The following is an 18,508-nucleotide window of genomic DNA, read 5'->3' as shown; positions in this document are numbered from 1 at the left end:
CTCCCCGCTCTCTCTCCCTGCTCCGCTGGCGATTAGACTCGCTTCCTGGTTGTGCAGAGGGCTGTGATCTGTAAGTTTCCCCCTTTAAATAAATACCATCTTATTAATCATAATTCCCAACTGGTGTGGCATTGCTTGTGACTTACGACTCCACACACACACACACACACACACACACACACACACACACACACACAAAGATAGAGAGAGTTCTAGCTTCTCCACAGCCTTGCCAACACTTGCTTCAATCAGGTTCTCTATTTTTTTCATTTAGAAATCATTTCATTATTTTTTGTTCATTTATCTATTTGTCCATTTATTTATTTGTGTGTGTATCTGTATATATACATGCCATTAATACATGCATAGGGGTCAGGTGACTGCAATGGTATTTCACTTGTATTTTAATAAATAAAGCTCGCCTGAAGTTCAGAATAAAACAGCCACACTGATCAGCCTGACAGACCAGGCAATCGTGACACAAACCTTTAATCCCAGTAGCCACACTAGTTCTCCATAGAAGCTGGGCAGTAGTGATGCGCGCCTTTAATCCCATCCCTAGAGAGGAATATAAAACAGGTGGAAAATCTCAAAGACAGTCTCATCCTGAGGATTCCTGGAGGCAGGATCGCCATTTCAGACTAAGGTAGAGGTAAGAGCCAATGGCAGGCTGTTTTGCTTTTCTGATTTTCAGGTTGAATTCCAATTTCTGTCTTTGGGTTTTTATTAATTGTGCTACACATGACAGTTTGTGGGATTTGGCTTACTCCTTCCATCGTGTGTATTCTGGGGCTTGAGTTCAGGTCACCAGACTTTGCAGCTACATCTTTGCCCATGGAGCCACCCTCCTAGTACCGGTCAACTGTTTGCTGATAGCCATTCTAATAGACATAAAATGATACCTCATTCTGGCTTTAACTTATACACAAAGACGCAATGATGCTGAACATCTTTCTATGCTATTTAAATATCATATTTTTTTCCATTCTTCATTTTGTTTTTGTTTTTTTGAGACAGGGTTTCTCTGTGTAACAGCCCTAGCTGTCCTGGAACTCACTCTGTAGACCAGACTGACCTCAAACGCACAAAGATCCGCCTCTCGAGTGCTGGTATTAAAGGTATGTGCCACCACCGCCTGGCTCATTTCTTTTCTTATTGACATTTGGGAGTTCATTTCCTTGTTTTTATGTGCACAGTTAAACACCACCAGAATTAATCAATATCTCTTATCTACCTCTGTCTTAAAGAAAGCTCAGGCCTTACCTTGTGCTATTTTACAGGTTGTTGAAAGGTTTAGTTCCATTTTATTTTCCTGTGCCTTCCCTCCAGTCTCAGTTTTTGTTGCCTCCCCGACCTATCCATCCCACTTCCCACCTTATGCCTCCTCTTCTTTGGGACCTCAGTCAGTAATACTTGACATTTTTATGTAGTTACGTGTGTCAGGGACCAACCTTGACAAAAATACCTCTTGCCAGGGTAGAGGTGTGGGGATTCAGAAAATATTAGTAAAAAAATATGAAGACGCGAATGAAAATAATAAAATGGAGAAACATAGAATAGTATCAGGAGGGAATTCCAATGAGTACTGAAATTTGCCTACATTTAATTTCCAATTGCTTTAAATACCCCGACCCCAAAAGGTAGGTAGGAGTAAGACAAAAAAAAAATGGCATTAATATGAAACAAGGAAATGAACAGACCAACTGAAGGTCACAGGCTAAGTCCGTAGTTAAACATTCTGTTGCTAAAAAAAAAAACAAGTCGCGCTCACACCCTAAAACAAAACATTCTGTAGGCAAACCACTCTCTGGGTGGAATCCAAAGTTATCTCTTAAGGAAACTGGAACTTAGTTGGACCCTTAGATTTTGTTTGAGGCTTCTCTATTCCTTGACTTCCAAGGGCTGGCTATTAGGCACACCTGTTGATAATGTCCTTGAGCGAGCGGAACTCTCTGGTCCGACCTCTTGGTGGGACCTTTGCTTGAGGTAGTAGCACAATAACCTTGAAGGAGTAGAGGTAAGTTCCAACTCTCTGACCTTTGGTCGATGTGGAAATGGGCTCCCATTTTCGGGCCTCCACTTAACGTGCATCTTAGTCATTCATTCAAGCTTTCAGTTTCTTTATCTCCCCACGCTGTTCTCGTGGCCACCTGTTCATTCTGTACCACATACACCGGAGCAAGCCAATCATTTGACGATGCTTACCTTTTCCTTCCAGTAACTGCATTTTTCATTGGTAGAAATCCTACGTTTTCAAATTAATTGCCTTTTTCTTAGTGTTCTAGGGCCCAGACAGTTTGTTATAAACGTATTAACTAATTACTTTCAAATTGGACTGGTTTGGGGGTTCTTTGACTCTCATCAAAAGATTAGGAACTCTTTTGTTCTAATTGTTCATCTTCTAATTCTTTCATATGGAGAGCTGTTTCCTCGTTTTTTTTTTTTTTTCCTGGTGTTGCAGATCAAATCTGAAGCCTCGTGCATGGTATGCAGCTGTTCTACCACTGACCAACATCCAGCCCTAAGGTTTGGGTGACTCTTAATCTGTTTTGTATACCCATCTTCTGTGGGTGTTATGCTCTCTGTGGTAACTCCATGTGGCCTGGTTGTGAAAGTGTCTCACATTCTGATTCTGGCAACAGCTCAGAGGTTCAATGGTCCTGAGTCAAATTTTGTGCCTATTTATTTTCCGTGGTTCTCATGGATTCTGAATGCAGGCACCAAAGGCAGAAGTTTTTGCGTATTTTACAACCCCAGCAGATGGAAAGTCCAAGGGCCACAGTCTGAAGTGTTAATGCTTGTACTTGAACTGAAAATGCTGTGGTAGCCACAGAAGGTGGGGAAGCTGGACAGTGTCCCCTTATAAAGCCTGAATCCTTTGGGAACTTTCCCTGTCCTTCCCCGAGGAAGTCCTCATTCCCAGGGAAGCAACTGCTTGTTCTTCCTACAGCCTCGAATGGAGAGAGATTAAAACCCATGCTAACCCAGCAGTGAGCCAGCATTTCACCTTCATCACACTAAACTGCTGGGCAGCCATTCTTTGGTAAGCAGGGGATGACAGCACTCCCAGTGGCTTGATACTAGCGGCAAAACCGGCCCCTGGGTTTTACAACACAACCTAAGGCATATTTTCTATATGCATACAGGTTTCAAAAGGGAGCCAGAAAGGGTTCCTTCTTCTGGTCATGCTCTGTAGCCTCTTCTAAGCAAGAGTTTTTCCACAAACGTGCAAGGATGGGGAATAGGGATGGGGGTGAGCAAGGGATAGGGTGGAGCCATCCATACTGAGACATTCCAGTGCTTGTATCTCTCTGTGGCTTTCATGTTGTCTCTTCGGTCTAAAATCTAGAATGTAGAGAATTATGTTTGGTTTGTCTTATCTAGCATTTGTATCTCTGAGACCAGGAGCTTGGGTCACTGTGTAGTCAGATCATCTAAAAAGCATCTTCTCTCGAGCACACAGGAGGCAAAGGCAGAGATGTCCCTGTGAGTTCAAGGCCTGGTCTTCATTGCGAGCCCTTGCCCTCCTATTCTCTATGAAGGAGACACGTTGGTTTATTTGTGTAAATCATCAAGAGCAGACTTATTTAGATCCTTTTCTAAGTCATTCTAGATCTTTGGACTGCATGAAAGAAAACTACTTGCTAAAATTTGTTGAAATAAGAGCGGCTGGGCTGCGTCCCCAGGCACCCTGCCGCCCGCATGGCTAGCTTAGCTTATGCCCCGAAATAATTACACGGAAACTGTATTCTTTTAATCACTGCCTGACCCATTAGTTCCAGCCTCTTATTGGCTAGCTCTTACATATTGATCTAACCCATTTCTATTATTTTGTGTGGCCCACAAGCTGGCTTACCAGGAATGATCTTAACCTGCGTCTGTCTGGCGTGGGAGAACCATGGCGACTCACTGACTCAGCTTCTTTCTCCCAGCATCCTGTTCTGTTTTCTCCGCCTACCTAAGGGTTGGCCTATGAAATGGGCCTAGGCAGTTTCTTTATTAATAAGAAATCATTCCCACATCAAAAATTATTGTGTCTGTACTTACTATAATAAAATAAATGTGTGTGTGTGTGTGTGTGTGTGGTGTGTGTGCAAGGCAGCGTACTGAAACACATATAGTAAGTGCTAAGTGCAGTTTGAATGTGGTGTCTCATGTATGATACTCTTTTCTTTTTCTTTTTTGAGGGTGATGGGTTTGTTTGTTTCAGTAATAGATTTTGCTTTAAGTCAAATATAGTGTTTCAAATACTGAGAAAGTTTTACAAGCCACTATTAAAACTGTAAGATCATTTGTCTTGAAGCAATCCTTTGTGTGTTTAGTTTAGGAATATCTTACTTTCCTTCGGCCCTGAACAAGAAAACCCACGCGGAATTGAATAAAGTAGTGATTTATCCATGTTGTGGCAAATGGGATCCTGGATAAACTGGCTTTTGTAAGTTTTGTAAACTGGCTTCCAATAGTTTTTCTATCAACTTCTTTTTTCGAGTTATAGAAAGAATTGCATTTCAGTTTATTGCTGTCAGACAAGAGGGTATAAACATTAAACGTTACTTCGCTAGGTCCTGGGAAGCATATTCTATGGCCCTCAACTGTGAAAGGTAGCACAGTCTTTGACCCATTTTATAGATTAGGCAACGTGGCTTCCTAGACCATATTGGCAACTGTGTAGCTGTTGCACTGATCTTTACACTACCTACAAAGGCACCTACAGTTTTCTCCTGAGAGATTTCTGTAATACCATGAGACTTGAATGAACAAATGATCTTTGAGTTGCACAAAGACCTAATTTGTGCAAGCTACAGAGACCCGGATACCGTATCTCTCAGATCACTTGTACCCATTGGGGTAGCAAACTCTGGCCCGTGATGTTTCAATTTCTTAACTATTTTTGTACCATGTACTTACTCCCTTGGCCTTCTGATGAATCCAAGGGATTGATTCTCAAATAGTCTTTCGAAAATGTATAACAGAAAGAAGTACAATTTTATTGAAATGGAGTCTGAGCATCTGACTCCTGCGATTTCAGCTTTTTTATTCTGCCCCTCTTCCCACAAGCCTTCCAAAGAGACCTTCTTTTTTTTTTTTTTTCCTTCTGAAGTGGTGTCCCGTACAGTGGGGTCTCTCTCCCAGGCCCTGGCTTATCCACAGACCAAACATAAGCACCTGTCTTCCCAGAGAAACCCTTTATTAGGCGGGGAAGAAAAGTTCAAGTGGCTGCTTTCTGGCTCAGGCAGAAAGCAGCAGCAAATGACCTCGCAGGTGTGACTTTTAAGAGAAGGAAAAGGGAGGACTGTGTGAGAATGGACAAGGATGTGGTGAGCAGAAAAGGAGATAGAGGATGGGGGAGAGGGGAAGGAAATAAGGAAAGGGGATGGGGTATTTGTCCCAGAGGGACAAAAGGCTGCCTCTGGATAGAGAGAGGAGACAGATGTGTCACATGGTAAATTTCGGTTTATAAAGGTAAAGAGGGAAACCCCGTGTTAGGATGCGGTGTTTAATTTTAATTGGGCATGCTGGTCTTTGGTAGTCAGCCTCAGGAGGAAGGAGTGAACAGATAAAGGAACGCCTTAGTGGCTAGCTTTAGGAATGTAATCTAACAGTTTTTAGCAAGGACAAGGGAAGCGGAAGCGGGGGTGGGGGGTGGGGAGGTGAGGGGGGTGGGGGTGGGGCGCAAGGCCTGCCAGAGCCACTGTTCAAGTGGGCTAGTGTCCTTTCACCTTCCATCTTTCAGATAGGCAGGTAGCAGCCAGTCCCACACAGGTTTGAAGCTTGTGCCGGTGATTATAGGACGCGCTCCCACATCAAAAGAAGTCTACTTCTTCAACTCTTTCTTCTTTTCCCAACCTAGCTCTTGCTTTTTTCTTTCTAGTTTTTCTTTTCCGTTCTTCTCACCCTTTTCTTAGCCCCGCCCATTTTGAGGCCTAGGCACACCCCCTCCAGCCTCTGCTCCAAGTCCCGCCCCCCCATCTCCGCTCCCTGCCACACCCACGCCCTGCCTCCCCTGCCAAGTCCCGCCTTTTCTCTTCCCTGCCAATCAGGTTGGGGCCACCTTGTGGCACTGCCCCCGAGCTCTCTAAGGGCCAGTGGGTGACCTGCGCTCTGGGCACTGTATCCCAGGCTGCGGAAGGATGGCAGGGGCGCCTGGCTACTTCTCTGACGAGCAGTTCCGGGAGGCCTGCGCGGAGCTTCAGCAGCCAGCGCTGGCCGGGGCCGACTGGCAGCTGCTGGTGGAAGCCTCGGGCATCACCATCTACCGGCTGCTCGACCAGGTAGCGGCTGACCCGCCTGCTGGAGGAGATCAGGGCCCTGAGTACCCACCCCAGTCAGGACTCCCCACAGAGCTGGCAGCTGTGCTGTGCGGGAGTGACCAGGCACCTCTGAGTTACTTTGCCCTGTGCAGATTCTATGTGATTGGGAGGTTATCCGAGCTCAGCCTCAGGTCATTCTTGTTGCTGGATTTTGTGGATTGTTATATTTTATGTTTTACTCTGTCGCGTTTGCAAAAACATCAAACGACCCTGGAGCAGGGAATTGTATTTAATGGTCCGTGGTTAGAGACGGGGCGATGTGCCAAAGGTACCTGGTTTAGGGTCCCGACTTTCATTATGAGAGGGTATAATGCATTCAATACATGGTTCAGATATCGAGCTGGAATGGTGTGCCTATGGGCATTTGGGAGTGTGTGACTGTCTACATTCACAAGAGAGAGGCATTTGGCAGCAATCAGTTGATAGACAGTAGGAAATGAGTAATTTGGGACTTTGGCCCAACTCAGGAAGTAGTTCGTTAAGAGTAAACCATAGAGTTAAAACATTAGTCAACGGATTCCTAGACCATGCTCATGCCTGTGGAGGACGGGGTTTCCTTCTGCCAGATGGGTACCAGTACTGTATGGGGTGGGGAAGGTCCATATTCTCAGACACGTGGGAAAGAGACAGACTCAGAGACTGGGCTGTTCACAGTGGCCAAGAGGTGACAATAGTAATCTCAGCATTTTAGGGGCTGTCTTCTCTGGGTCCCAGTTTTAAGTAGTATTTAATAACTTGCTTGTGAAGCTTCAGGCAGAAAGAGCAGTGGACACTGTAGGAGGAGTGGGGTTGGTTGCTGAGCACCTTGTGGCATTTTATTGGAAGCTTCTAGAACCAAGTAGCCGCCAGATGAGAGACACCAGAGGCTTGTCCTTATTGATTTGCTATAGTCAACCAACGTTCCCTGGCACAAGATCAGAGTGTTAGCGCAGAAGTGGACCCGGAGGGATGAAATAACTCCCCAGAGGCCCAGGGAAAGTCACTACAAAGGTGCAGTTGGAGGGTCCATAACCTGGTAAATAAAAGAAGTTTGTGGTATAATATGTGAAGGTAGAGGAAGCTTCTGAGCGGTAAAGGTAGAGTTCTGTCAGCTAAGGTCATCTGTACTTTCTTCTTGAGGTCACCGCGCAGCTTGCATCAAGGTACTTTCACGGGCCTCTGGGGCCAGGAATCCTTTATGAGGTCAACAATAGAAAATTTCACTGTGTGCCTCTGCCATGCCTGGGAGAGTAATTTACTGATGATAATTATCAGCCTGGCCATGACGTTTTGTCTCCCTAAAACTTCAGTGCACACAGATAACTTCTAGCTGCCCTTTTGTCTTTCGCTAACTGTGCTCACAGGTACCCATAGGCGTGTGCTCCTTACTGTAGTCATCTTCTGCTAAGGATGGCAGTCATTTACTCACCAAACTTGGCCTGTCGTAGAGCAGGACAACTGGTTACAAGATGAGCAAGAGACGTGCGGTGAAGAACAGACAAAATTAACATCCTAACGAGACTTTAGCAACCCTCATGTGAAAGTGGACGCTTTAGGCAAAATCCTTCTGCCGTCTCCCTGATCCTTAGACCTTCCCTGCCAGCCACCTATGGAGGCATTTGCCAAGTTGTGTATCGGGCATCAGATCTATTTCCCTCTGCCTTCTCTCCTTTTCCAGGCTGGGTTCTCAGCACCTCTCACCTCATATTGCTTCATTTTTTTAACTGGTTTCTTGGCTTCTGTCTCTTCACTGTCCTGTATCCCATACGTTCCAGACCTGAAAGAAAGATTATAATCTTATCCTGTTAGCCTTTCCATGTTACCCTTAGTCACAGAATTGCTACCAGTCATTGTAATAGATAACAGTTGCTACAATGTTACCCTTAGTCACAGAATTACCACCAGCCACTGCAACAGCTAACAGTTGCTACAATGTTACCCTTAGTCACAGAATTACCACCAGCCACTGCAACAGCTAACAGTTGCGGCATATAATCCAGGCACCATACATTGGCTTGCTCATTTCTAATTTGAAGCCTGGGATAGACACTGTTGATCATTGCCTTTTTACCCATATGGAAAGGGATGTGTGGAGGGAACAAGTTGGTTCATCAAGGGAAAGCCAATGTCTGTTAGAAGACGGGCTGTCCCTGATGGTTGGGTTAGTGACCCAGTGGTCTTTCTCAGTGGTCCATAGTCATGTCTTACAGCAGCTTTGGACTGTGTTACCCTGGCAATAGTCAACAATATGGTCTATAGACAGAGTCTGGCACACAGTGGTCCCAAGTGTGGGTTAGGCAGATGCTGGATCGAAAGGCTCTGTCTGATGACATTGTAGGATATCTCTCCATCCTGGTGTGTACTAGTCCTTGGCTGTGTCTCAGCTAGGTGAGGAGCCAACAGTCACCACCATTCCCAGTGGTAGCTCTTCCTGGTGCTGCTGACATCACGAAGTCTTCCAGGCCTGCCCCAGAGGACAGTGAAAATGCCTTGATCCAGGCTGTGCTGTGAACTGAGGAGAGAAGCACAGGCGACCTTAGCTGACAAGGGTCTCTGCAGGCTACAAGCTTCCTCTACTGTTCCGTAGCTGGGTCTAATCCAACTTGACCACAAACTTTTTTTCCCGGAAGCACGAGAGGCCTGATTTGCCTGCTCCTCCTAACAGTGTGATGGAGAGGACAGTTTTCAGGCTCAGGATACTCCCTGAACTGTAGCTCACACACAAGCAGGGCCAGTCTGTCTACAACCTCGGCACCTGTGTCCCGCGGGATACAGAGGCTACTTTTCTCCTCTTTCCCCTCTCCCAAGTGTGTAGAGACAGGTGACAGCCTTTCTTTACTCTCAGGGTGAGTGTGTGAGCAGTGTGATAAGGCTGATCCCAAGGTTTAGATTTGTGGGGATGAGGTTGAGAAGGGTGCCCCATTTCTGTTTCCAAGCTTTGTGTTCTGCCCTGTCTCTCAACACCTCTCTGCCAGGGGCTTCAAATATGGTGAATTTTTTTTTTTATTTGGCTGTAGAACCTTGAGACCGGTTGATGATTCAGAGAGAAATACTTGAACTTACTGGGTCCGTGGTCATAAGACTATACCAATACCCAGCTGAACCAGAGAAATATTAGGGGGTAACTCTGAATGGAAGTTTTTGTCTATAAATTTACCATTTTTTGACATCCCTCTGAACATTTTTAGGCCTCAATTTTCTTGTCTGAAAAATGGGCTAATAGTTCATATCTCACATTATCATTATGTGAACTAAATAGGACAAGCCATACAAGTGGTCATTTCATTACCTGGTGTTCAGTAAGGGATCAGAGACTGTTTGCAATAATTATTTCAGCTAGCTATCTACATCCCTTAGGTTTTAAACCCATTGCAGTTTTTTAGAACTTAAATATTTCGTAGATTTAGCCAACTGTGTTCTTCATGGTCTATAGCCATAGCAGCTTCATCTGTGACCCCTGACTTCATTTTCAGGAAAATGCTTGCTTTTTATGCTCCCTGAATTGATTAAGTCCCATAGAGTAGCTGGAGTTGGTCAGCATCCACAGCTATACAAAGACACCTTGTCCCCTTGAGGAATGAGACCCGTGCTCTTCTGTGAGAGGACAAGTCACTGCACAACAGAGGGAGCATTCACAGGGGACGAGCAAAGAGTGGCGCTTGGGCTGCCTTAGAGTTAGTGATGAAAAGGGGAGGAGCTCTACAAATGAGGGCCACGTGTGGGTGGAGCCTCTGTCTCGGTCAGGTCAGAGGGATGTGGGGATGTGGTGTGGCCGGGTGATATCCACAAGTAATTACTTCTATGTGGGAGGTGCGAAGGTCAGCCGTAAACAGCATTCGGACACTTTGCATTTCTCTCATGTCAATACACGGCAGGCAGTTCCTCTGCTGAGGTCAAATGAGCTCACCGATGACCTTAGCAGTGCAAGTGAAAGTAAATTGCGTGGCTTTCTCTAGAAAAGACAGCTTGGTGTTTAGATAACCTACCAGAGCCAAACTCACGTCCTAGGACCTAGTCACAGCGGTAGCAGTGTCCTAGCCACGTGTCCTCCCTCGGAAGCCTCTGATTCTTCGTTTGTAAGGTGGAGATGCTGATATGTCCCTAAGCTCAGTGACTGGTGACCTGGAGGTGTCAGTCGATATCTGTGGTTCTCAGTCCTCACTCCTAACCTGGAAAGAGGAGATCAGATATCTGTGTGCCCCTCATTGACTTCTGCTGGGTCACCTGATGTGACCCTCGGATTCATTCTATGAAGTGCTTCTTTGACCCATTTACAGGTGGAGAACTTAGGTTCAGCCCAGTTTAGCTTGTGGCTCCAAGCCCATGTGGTCATCACTGTGCTGTCCTTTCTGGCTACTGAGTTCAGGAAACAATTATTAAGGACCACAGTGGAAAACTGAGCCGCATCTAGTCTGTTAACATTGAGAACATTATCCTTACTGCTGCCCTGCTTTTCTTCTGGTCCGAGTCTGACTTTTCCAGAAACAGCATCTAAAACAACACTTTGGCTGCCCAAAGCACTGTTGGGCAAATGCACCAGGCTTAGGGACTCGGGAAGACCTTCCAATAAAAATCCACTCTGAAGCTAGCACAGCAGAAGGGATAGGTTATGCAAGCTTGTGTCATCAGCTGACTCCCAGCAAGTCTCTGGTGTCTTTCACATCATTGGTTTGTGGTCCCTGCCTAATCTTATGTGATGGGCCTTCTTGACCTGAATCATTGGCCTGTGGTTTGGCTAAGACATGTAGAGAGCATGGAGCTAAATGAGATACTTTTGGTGTCAAAAGACTCACAGTCTCCCTCTGTTTGACCTGATGCTAATGATTAAACTAAATACAAGTAATTCAATATCTCTGAGTTTCATTTCCTCATATTAAAAAAAATGGAGATCACAGCAATTTCTCTGTCTACCTCAAAGACCATGCAGATGAGTCCATAAGATCACAACCATAAAATTATTGGGAAACTAAACTAGGACTAACAAAATAATTCCCAATATTATTGAAAAGATCATAGCATGTCTAAGGGCTAGAAAAACTTCTCCACACAAACCATGTGGCTGCTGTGCTTACCACCGATGCCCAAGGGAAACACATACTGAGGGGTGAAGTTAAGACATAGCCTGTGGCTGATCACTGCTCAGAGATGAGAGTCTAAATCCCTGCCAGTTTGTCAGTTTTTTTTTTTATGAGTAGCTTAGTGTAAGGGCATGTGTAGTTCTTTGTGTCTCTGTAAAATTAAACATTAACCATCAGTTTAGCGTCCTCTGTAGCAGCCCTTTGAAAACGTAATTAGCTCTTCTTAGGCAGAAGGGCAAGGCCCACTGGGGATTGTTAGGTCACTCACCTGATTGGACAAGCAATGTAGGGTGATTTCTTCAAATAGATAAAGGGAACATGCATAAGACATATGAGTCCCTGTTGTTTGTGATGTTCTCAAAACCGCTCAGTCTCAGTAAAATTTACCTCAGTTTCCATCCACCTCTTGATGTGAGATTCACTGATCAGGGCTGTCATCAGGGCAGCAAGTCAACAATCCTCCCTTGGAGGTGCTCCTGCTCTCTGGAGTTCTTTCTCACTTTTCTATCATAAATCTACATTATCTCTACTCATTGTCATAGTTCCTTATTCTTTATCAGCAGAAGCCATGGGTTCAGCATGGCATTGGAACCAGTGATCATCAGTCTCAAGTTATTAAGCTCACTGTGGTGGTTTAAAGCCTATCAGAGGCTCATGTGTTCAGATGCTTGATCCCCACTTGGTTTAGCTGCTTGGGAAGGATTAAGAGGGATGGGCTTGTTAAAGAGGTCACTCTAACAAATGTGTCACTGGGAGCAGGCTTTGAGATTTCAAAGGCCTTTGAACAGCATTCCCATTCTCTCTGTCTCTCTGTCTCTTTCTGTCTCTTTTCAGACAAGGATGTAACTTCTCAGCTACCACCCTGGCACCATGTCTTTCTGCCTGCTGCTGTGCTCCCCACCATGGTGGTCATGGAGTCACCCTTGAAACTGTAAGGAAGCTCCCAATAAACTTTTCTATAAGTTGCCTTGGACATAGCATCTCTTCTCAGCAATAGAAAAGTAGCTAAGACATTCACCAGGAGTCAAAAGAAACTCCACTACTCTCAAAGAACCCACATGGTCCTTTTTCTTTTTCCTTGACAGTGTTTTTTAACAATGCTTTGGATTTCTATAATGTTTTAGTGGATTGATACATAATCCCATGGCCTTTGCAATGTTCACAAGTGTTAACACTATTCTGCTACTCTGTTTTAGAGTAATTTGAAGTGAAGAATCAATATAGACTTAGCAATAGAGACCTTCAGGGAGTGAGGTGGCTGTTTCAATGGGGAGAGTTCTTTGACCCTAAGGTCTTCAACATTGTGAAAGTTAGGCAAGTGACTTTTGTAAACAGTCATAAACAGGGTTAGGAAGAGCCATGCGTGGGAAGTGGGATGAAAGGGTGGCACAGTTGGACAAGAGAGCAGAAAGTCCTTGACCCTGAGCCAAGTCTCTTCATGAGAGAGAGTGTAGCTAGCTCAAGTTAGGATGGGTCAGAGGTCAGGGCCTTGAAACAAGGAGAAAAGTTTATTCAGTTTGATTAAATGTTTTGTTTTTATTGATCAACAAGGGCAGGCAGATCAGCTAATCATTTATGAAGCAAAGACAGGGAATTTGGAGGGTCTGCTCAGACCTGTGTGTTTGAGAGTCTTTTCTGTCATATGGGGGAGTGATTTTTGTTGTTGTTTTGCATTTCCTTTGTAGTAAGTGCATTACAACTAAAAAGGCTGCGGAGTTGGGATTTTAAAGTTTTCTTTTGTGGGTATGCATGTGCCCATGTGTCTGTCTGTCATCTATCTATCTATCTATCTATCTATCTATCTATCTATCTATCTATCTATCTATCTATCTTTCTATCATCTATCTATCCACCTTTATCATCATCATATGTCTATCATCTATCAATTATCTACCATCTATCATCTGTCTGTCTGTTTGCCTACCTACCTACTTACCTATTTATGTGTGCTTACCTGAGTTCACATGTACTACAGTGCATGTCTATGCACATGGAGCCAGAAGAGGATGCTGGATCCCCTGGAACTGGAGTGCTGCTGATGTGGGTGCTGGGCTTAATCCAGGTCCGCTGAAGAATAGCATGTGCTCTTAATTGCTGAGCCACCTCTCCAGTATTGCACCTTGTTTTGAGAAAGGGTCTTCCATTGAATCTGAAGCTCATTGACTGGCTGGATTGGCTGGTCAGCAAATCCCATGGGCCTTGTGTCTCTACCTCCCTAGAATTTTTACATAGGTTCTGGGGATCCAAACTTATATTCTCATCCCTACATGGTCATTTTTTTTTTAAAGCTTTCACCATTTCCTAGTATCACAAGTTTCAAATAAAATCTATAATGTCAGTAATAACCACTTGAATCAGCTAGAATTTGTAGATGGAGCGGTGGGCTGCTTCCCGCCGCCCGGGAGGGCTCCTGGCCACCGGCTAGCTTTACCTGAAATAATTACATGGAAACTGTATTATTTTAAACACTGCTCGGCCCATTAGCTCTAGCCTCTTACTGGCTAATTCTCACATCTTGATTAACCCATTTCTAATAATCTGTGTAGCACCACGAGGTGGTGGCTTACTGGGAAGAATCTTAACCTGTGTCCATCTTGGAGAGGAGAGCTATAGCGTCTGCCTCACTGCCTTCTTCCTCCCAGCATTCTGTTCCATCTACCCCGCCTATCTAAATCCTGCCCTATCAAAGGGCCTAGGCAGTTTCTTTATTAACCAATGAAAGTAACACATAGACAGACGACCCTCCTCCATCAAGAATTGCTTTTGGGGGCAAGTAATAAAACACTAGACGAGGATGCCCTCAATAAAGGTACTTTTTGCTCTTATGTAGCTAGTAACATAGATCTGCTGCATGGATATCAGTTTAGCTGATTCATCATGCCAGTGGCTATGAATCTTTCTTCCCTGCTGTTTCTTAATTGTTTGCTTTTCAGTCTCAGAAGAGATAGAACAGATCCAAATAGCATGTCCCCATTGGGAGCAAGGAGAGAACACTGTTTGGAAGCTCTCCTTCACAGGAGACTAGAAAAGTTACCAGCCATTCATCTTCTCAAGAGAGCTCAACCAGCAAGGAAGAACATGGATGTATACCATATCAACAGGACCTTGTTCCTTCTGGCTATTGTATTCCATGCGTGGTATTGGTTAACTCACTTCCACCCACATAACCTTTCAGTATCTGAAGTGTAAGAAATGGTCGTGGAAATGGAGCGTTACACACCCAGTATATTTTTGCCATAAATGAGGACTGTGAGCCATTTTTTAGAGGTAGTTGTGGGAGGCTTCAGGAGAAGCCAAGCATGTCTTGCATAAGCGTATATGGAACTATTTATCACAGTGTTTGTAAGCTTGGGAAAATATCCAAAAAAAATTTCAAATGACTTGTGAATCTAATTTTTAAAAGGCCCCATATATTGTTAATATAAATTCTGTTTAAGTAAAGCTAAGCATTGTGTTTTTCTACATGAAATTGTAAGACAGTGATACTTAACCCCAGGGAGCTGTTTCTTCACTGCTTCTGAGAGTACACTCTGCTGCATAAGCTTTATAAATATTTAAGAAGAGTGCAGACAACCTTTGAATGTCAATGCTTGCATCCTAGCACTCATCTCTGAGAAAATGTCCCTAGTGGAAAAATGAACTGGAATTTTGAACTGCATGTTTTATGATTTTTTTTTTTGGAAATACTTACTTCTATAAAATATTCTGAAGCAGTAATGCATTTGGTGAAGAATTGTTTCATGTGAAGTTTCCATAGTCTCAATATACTTATAAGTTTGAGGTAAGAATACCACCTGTTAGTACCATTTTATAATCCATTTACTCACTTAGACAAATATCTGTTCCCTTTAAAGAAATACCATCAAATATTATTGGCAGATACTTATAAATTATGAGGTGCATGTCTCTCATTAAATAGTTCTTTATAATGTCTCCAGATTTTCTACAACAAATATGGATTGTTTTCATAATGATTAAAATTCACTTTATCTTTTAAAGGATGAAATAGAAAGGAGTGTGTTTGCTATATCCATTTAGAAACCGTGAACAAGAAAGCGCTTTGATGCAGGAACGTGGGCGAGGTTGTGGAGCTCAGCAAAAGAATGTGGGACTGAGAGATTAGGAAGGGGGGCATCAACAGTCTTGTTCCTCTGGAGTGCTGGCCATTCTTTGTCCTGCTGTGATGGGAGGGACTAAAGGAAGTCACCACAATAGTTCATTCTTCTGCGTCCATGCAAACTGTAGGTCATTCTATCTTTTCTCTTTTACATTCTGGTCCTCTTCTGTGATACAGATAGAATCAGGGTCATGGAGGGATGTAATTGCATTCAGGAACAGAAAGGACCTATTCTAAGAACACAGTGTTATCTTAATTTTTGTAGATATCTTATAGCAAATCATGGAAAACTCCATGATCATTACCTTAACATGTAAGAACCCTGTTTTGGGTGAGCATATATAGAAATAGGACCTCTATTATTGTGGGATATTTATATACTGTGTGAAGACATTGTGTTGTGATTGGTTTAATAAAGAGTTGAACAATCAACAGCTAGGCAGGAGGTGTAGGTGGAATTTCTGGGCAAAGAGAGGAAGTAGGAGGAGATAATCGAGGCACAGGAGAGGTACAAGGAGACACGGAGGACACAGGATGGGCATGGGTGGTAGGTGGCAGCTAGGGCCACTCCCTCACCTACCATGTCCAGCAATGGCTGGTGGAATTCTCCTTGGTGATCTGCTTCCTTCTCCTTATTTTTCCAGCAACAATTCCTATTGGCTCTACCTTTGTGGCATCCCCACTATTTCTGTTATCTCCCCGATTTTAGTTGCCATCTGTTACGTGGATTAGTGCACTGAGTGTTAAGGCCATCTCTGTTTGCCTATGGCCCTGTTCTCTACCAAGATGACCTACCAATCTTTTAAAACTTAATTAGGTCTAGTCATTCCTAATCTATCCCTAGTCATTTATATTTGGCCATGCCTCAGTCCACAAAGATCTTTAGTTCTCCAGAGTGATGACAATCAAAGCTTCACTATGTTTTTCCAGGTTCTTTGGTGTCTTGACTCTATAGTCTGTCTACCTGCAGCTCCTACCACACAGGGTCCAGACTTCTCTCTTTGATCATGTCTTTCTTAATCTCTCAATTACTGGTCCTTCTGACATTTATAATATAATATTCTGATAAGTCTTGGGGGGTAGTTCCTGTTTACCTGTTGATATAGACTCCCCCCCCCAGAAAAAAATATAATTTACTAGGTAACTTGTCTTATTTGCTACTTAGATCATCTGGCCAATGCTTCCCACCACCCACTCCACCAGTATCTACAGCTGTATAGAAGATTCATGAGATCAGGGGTCCTGCCTGCATCTATACTGTGGTCCCCACAACCCCAGAGGAGGTCAATGGGTAAACCCCAACCCCAGCTGTTTTTCATGCACGTGAGATATCAGCTCTGGTATCAACAGATTGCCCCCCTCTTCTGTTCCCATAGCCGACCGGACTCTATGAGTATAAAGTGTTCGGTGTTCTGGAAGGTTGTCCACCAGCTCTACTTGCAGATGTTTACATGGACTTAGACTACAGGAAAAAGTGGGACCAGTATGTGAAAGGTGAGTCATGGGTTGCTTAAAAAATAATCCCTAGAAAGTTAATGTATGCTTGGCTGATTTAGTCTTGTATACTCAAGACTGAAACCTATCTCGCCATTTCCGATACTTAATGCTGTCCCTGTTTGAGAGTCGGTCTCCCTTTTGTCCTCATGGTTGCTTTACTCTGCTTCCTGATCTGTGTTAACTCATGTACATTGGTTGCCGTGAAAGCCTTTTTGGAAGATGGGTATCCAGACTTCCTTTTGGAAGATGGATCAAAGACCTCTAAATAAGCGAGGGTTCACATGTGTGAGGAGGTGAGGGAGTGGGAGCCTGAGTGACTCGGGGACACTAGGGCGGGAATGCACAAAGCAGCCTGCTCAGAAGCCACCGGCAGTTGGTGGTGTTGGATGGAGATGCCCCGCCCATCCATGCTGAGAAGGCTTCACGACCTGTGGTAGGGAGAGAATCCACAGCCTACATAGAGTTGGAAGGCGTTAAACAGGGAGCCTCCTGCATCTTAGAAGGGGAGTGTCCCCTGCTATCTCAGACTCTGGGGAAGAAACTTGTAGTCTGCCAAGGGCAAGTGGAGTCTTTAGTCAAGACTTCTGCAGGTACCAAAGAAGCAGCCCAGCTCTGTATTTTAAATAGAAGAATATATTGTTCATGGCGGGGAAAGATCCAGGAGTTTCTAGGTTCTAGGAATGCCGCTTTGAGCCCTTCAACAGTCCCGTCAGGGTGTTTCTTCCTCTCTAGACTGTTCCCCTGTGATGACCTACTGCTCATGGAAGATTTCTGTTCCTTGTGAAAGTGTCCTCCAGACAATACAGGCTCGGACTCTGACCATGCACATAACTCTAGGGAAGCGAGTCACATCTTCTTAACAAAGTCAGCCGGAGTCCCAGGCCCCGGTCTCCACAGTTCATCTCAGAGTGACCTCTTAGTCTGTGAATGCTCATTGTGCTATCCGGCACCTTCATGTTTTCTTAGGGCTTTCGTCATTAGGGGACATCAGGACACTTGTCTCTCAGAGCAAGCAGACTGCCACTGTCTCCCTGTCCCCAGCAGCCATATGCTGTCATGTGATAGGGACCTTGCCATAGATGCTCATGTGGGTTCCAGCTGGAAGAGAACAGCGTGAGGAAGCCAACAGTCCACAATCCCCTTTGCGCATGTCAGCTCACACACCTAACTTTAAACCGAAAAGTAGCTGCGGAGCCTTTTCAGCTTCATTCCATCAGCTCTCCACACTGTGGTTTCTGGTACAGTGGCTTACTGTTAGCTTTGCTAGAACCATCTGAAACTCCTTGCTTCTCTGCCCCTGGGTTTTAGGAGTACCCGAGAGCCCTGTGACTCTCACTGAGCCTGAAGTTACTGCCGAAATAAACTGAAGCCCTGGTCACCTGATCATCCTGGTTGCGGCTTGCTCCTTTGCCTAGCCCTGAGATCGACAGTTTACCTACTTAAACCTCATAGTAGAGATGGGCAGGCAGGTGTGTGAGTGTGTGTGTGTGTGTGTGTGTGTGTGTGTGTGTGTGTGTGTGTGTGTG

General features: G+C 44.5%; 1 protein-coding gene across 2 annotated transcripts in view; it reads left to right on the top strand.

Annotated features, from left to right (window-relative positions):
- The first annotated feature begins 6,064 nt into the window (after positions 1-6,064).
- Pctp (phosphatidylcholine transfer protein) overlaps positions 6,065-18,508 on the top strand; it is an 18,632-nt gene continuing 6,188 nt past the window's right edge. For both annotated transcript variants that reach the window (XM_026780099.1, XM_005350521.3), the window contains exons 1-2: positions 6,065-6,272; positions 16,862-16,979. In XM_026780099.1, the coding sequence (XP_026635900.1) occupies positions 6,132-6,272; positions 16,862-16,979 (259 nt within the window). In that variant the 5' untranslated portion in view covers positions 6,065-6,131. The remainder of the gene's footprint in view (positions 6,273-16,861; positions 16,980-18,508) is intronic.

This window comes from Microtus ochrogaster, chromosome 7 (assembly GCF_000317375.1).
Source record: "Microtus ochrogaster isolate Prairie Vole_2 chromosome 7, MicOch1.0, whole genome shotgun sequence".
NCBI classification, from domain to species: Eukaryota; Metazoa; Chordata; class Mammalia; order Rodentia; family Cricetidae; genus Microtus; species Microtus ochrogaster.
The sequence above is the reverse complement of the archived record's forward strand: the minus strand, read 5'-3'. Positions and strand labels throughout refer to the sequence as shown.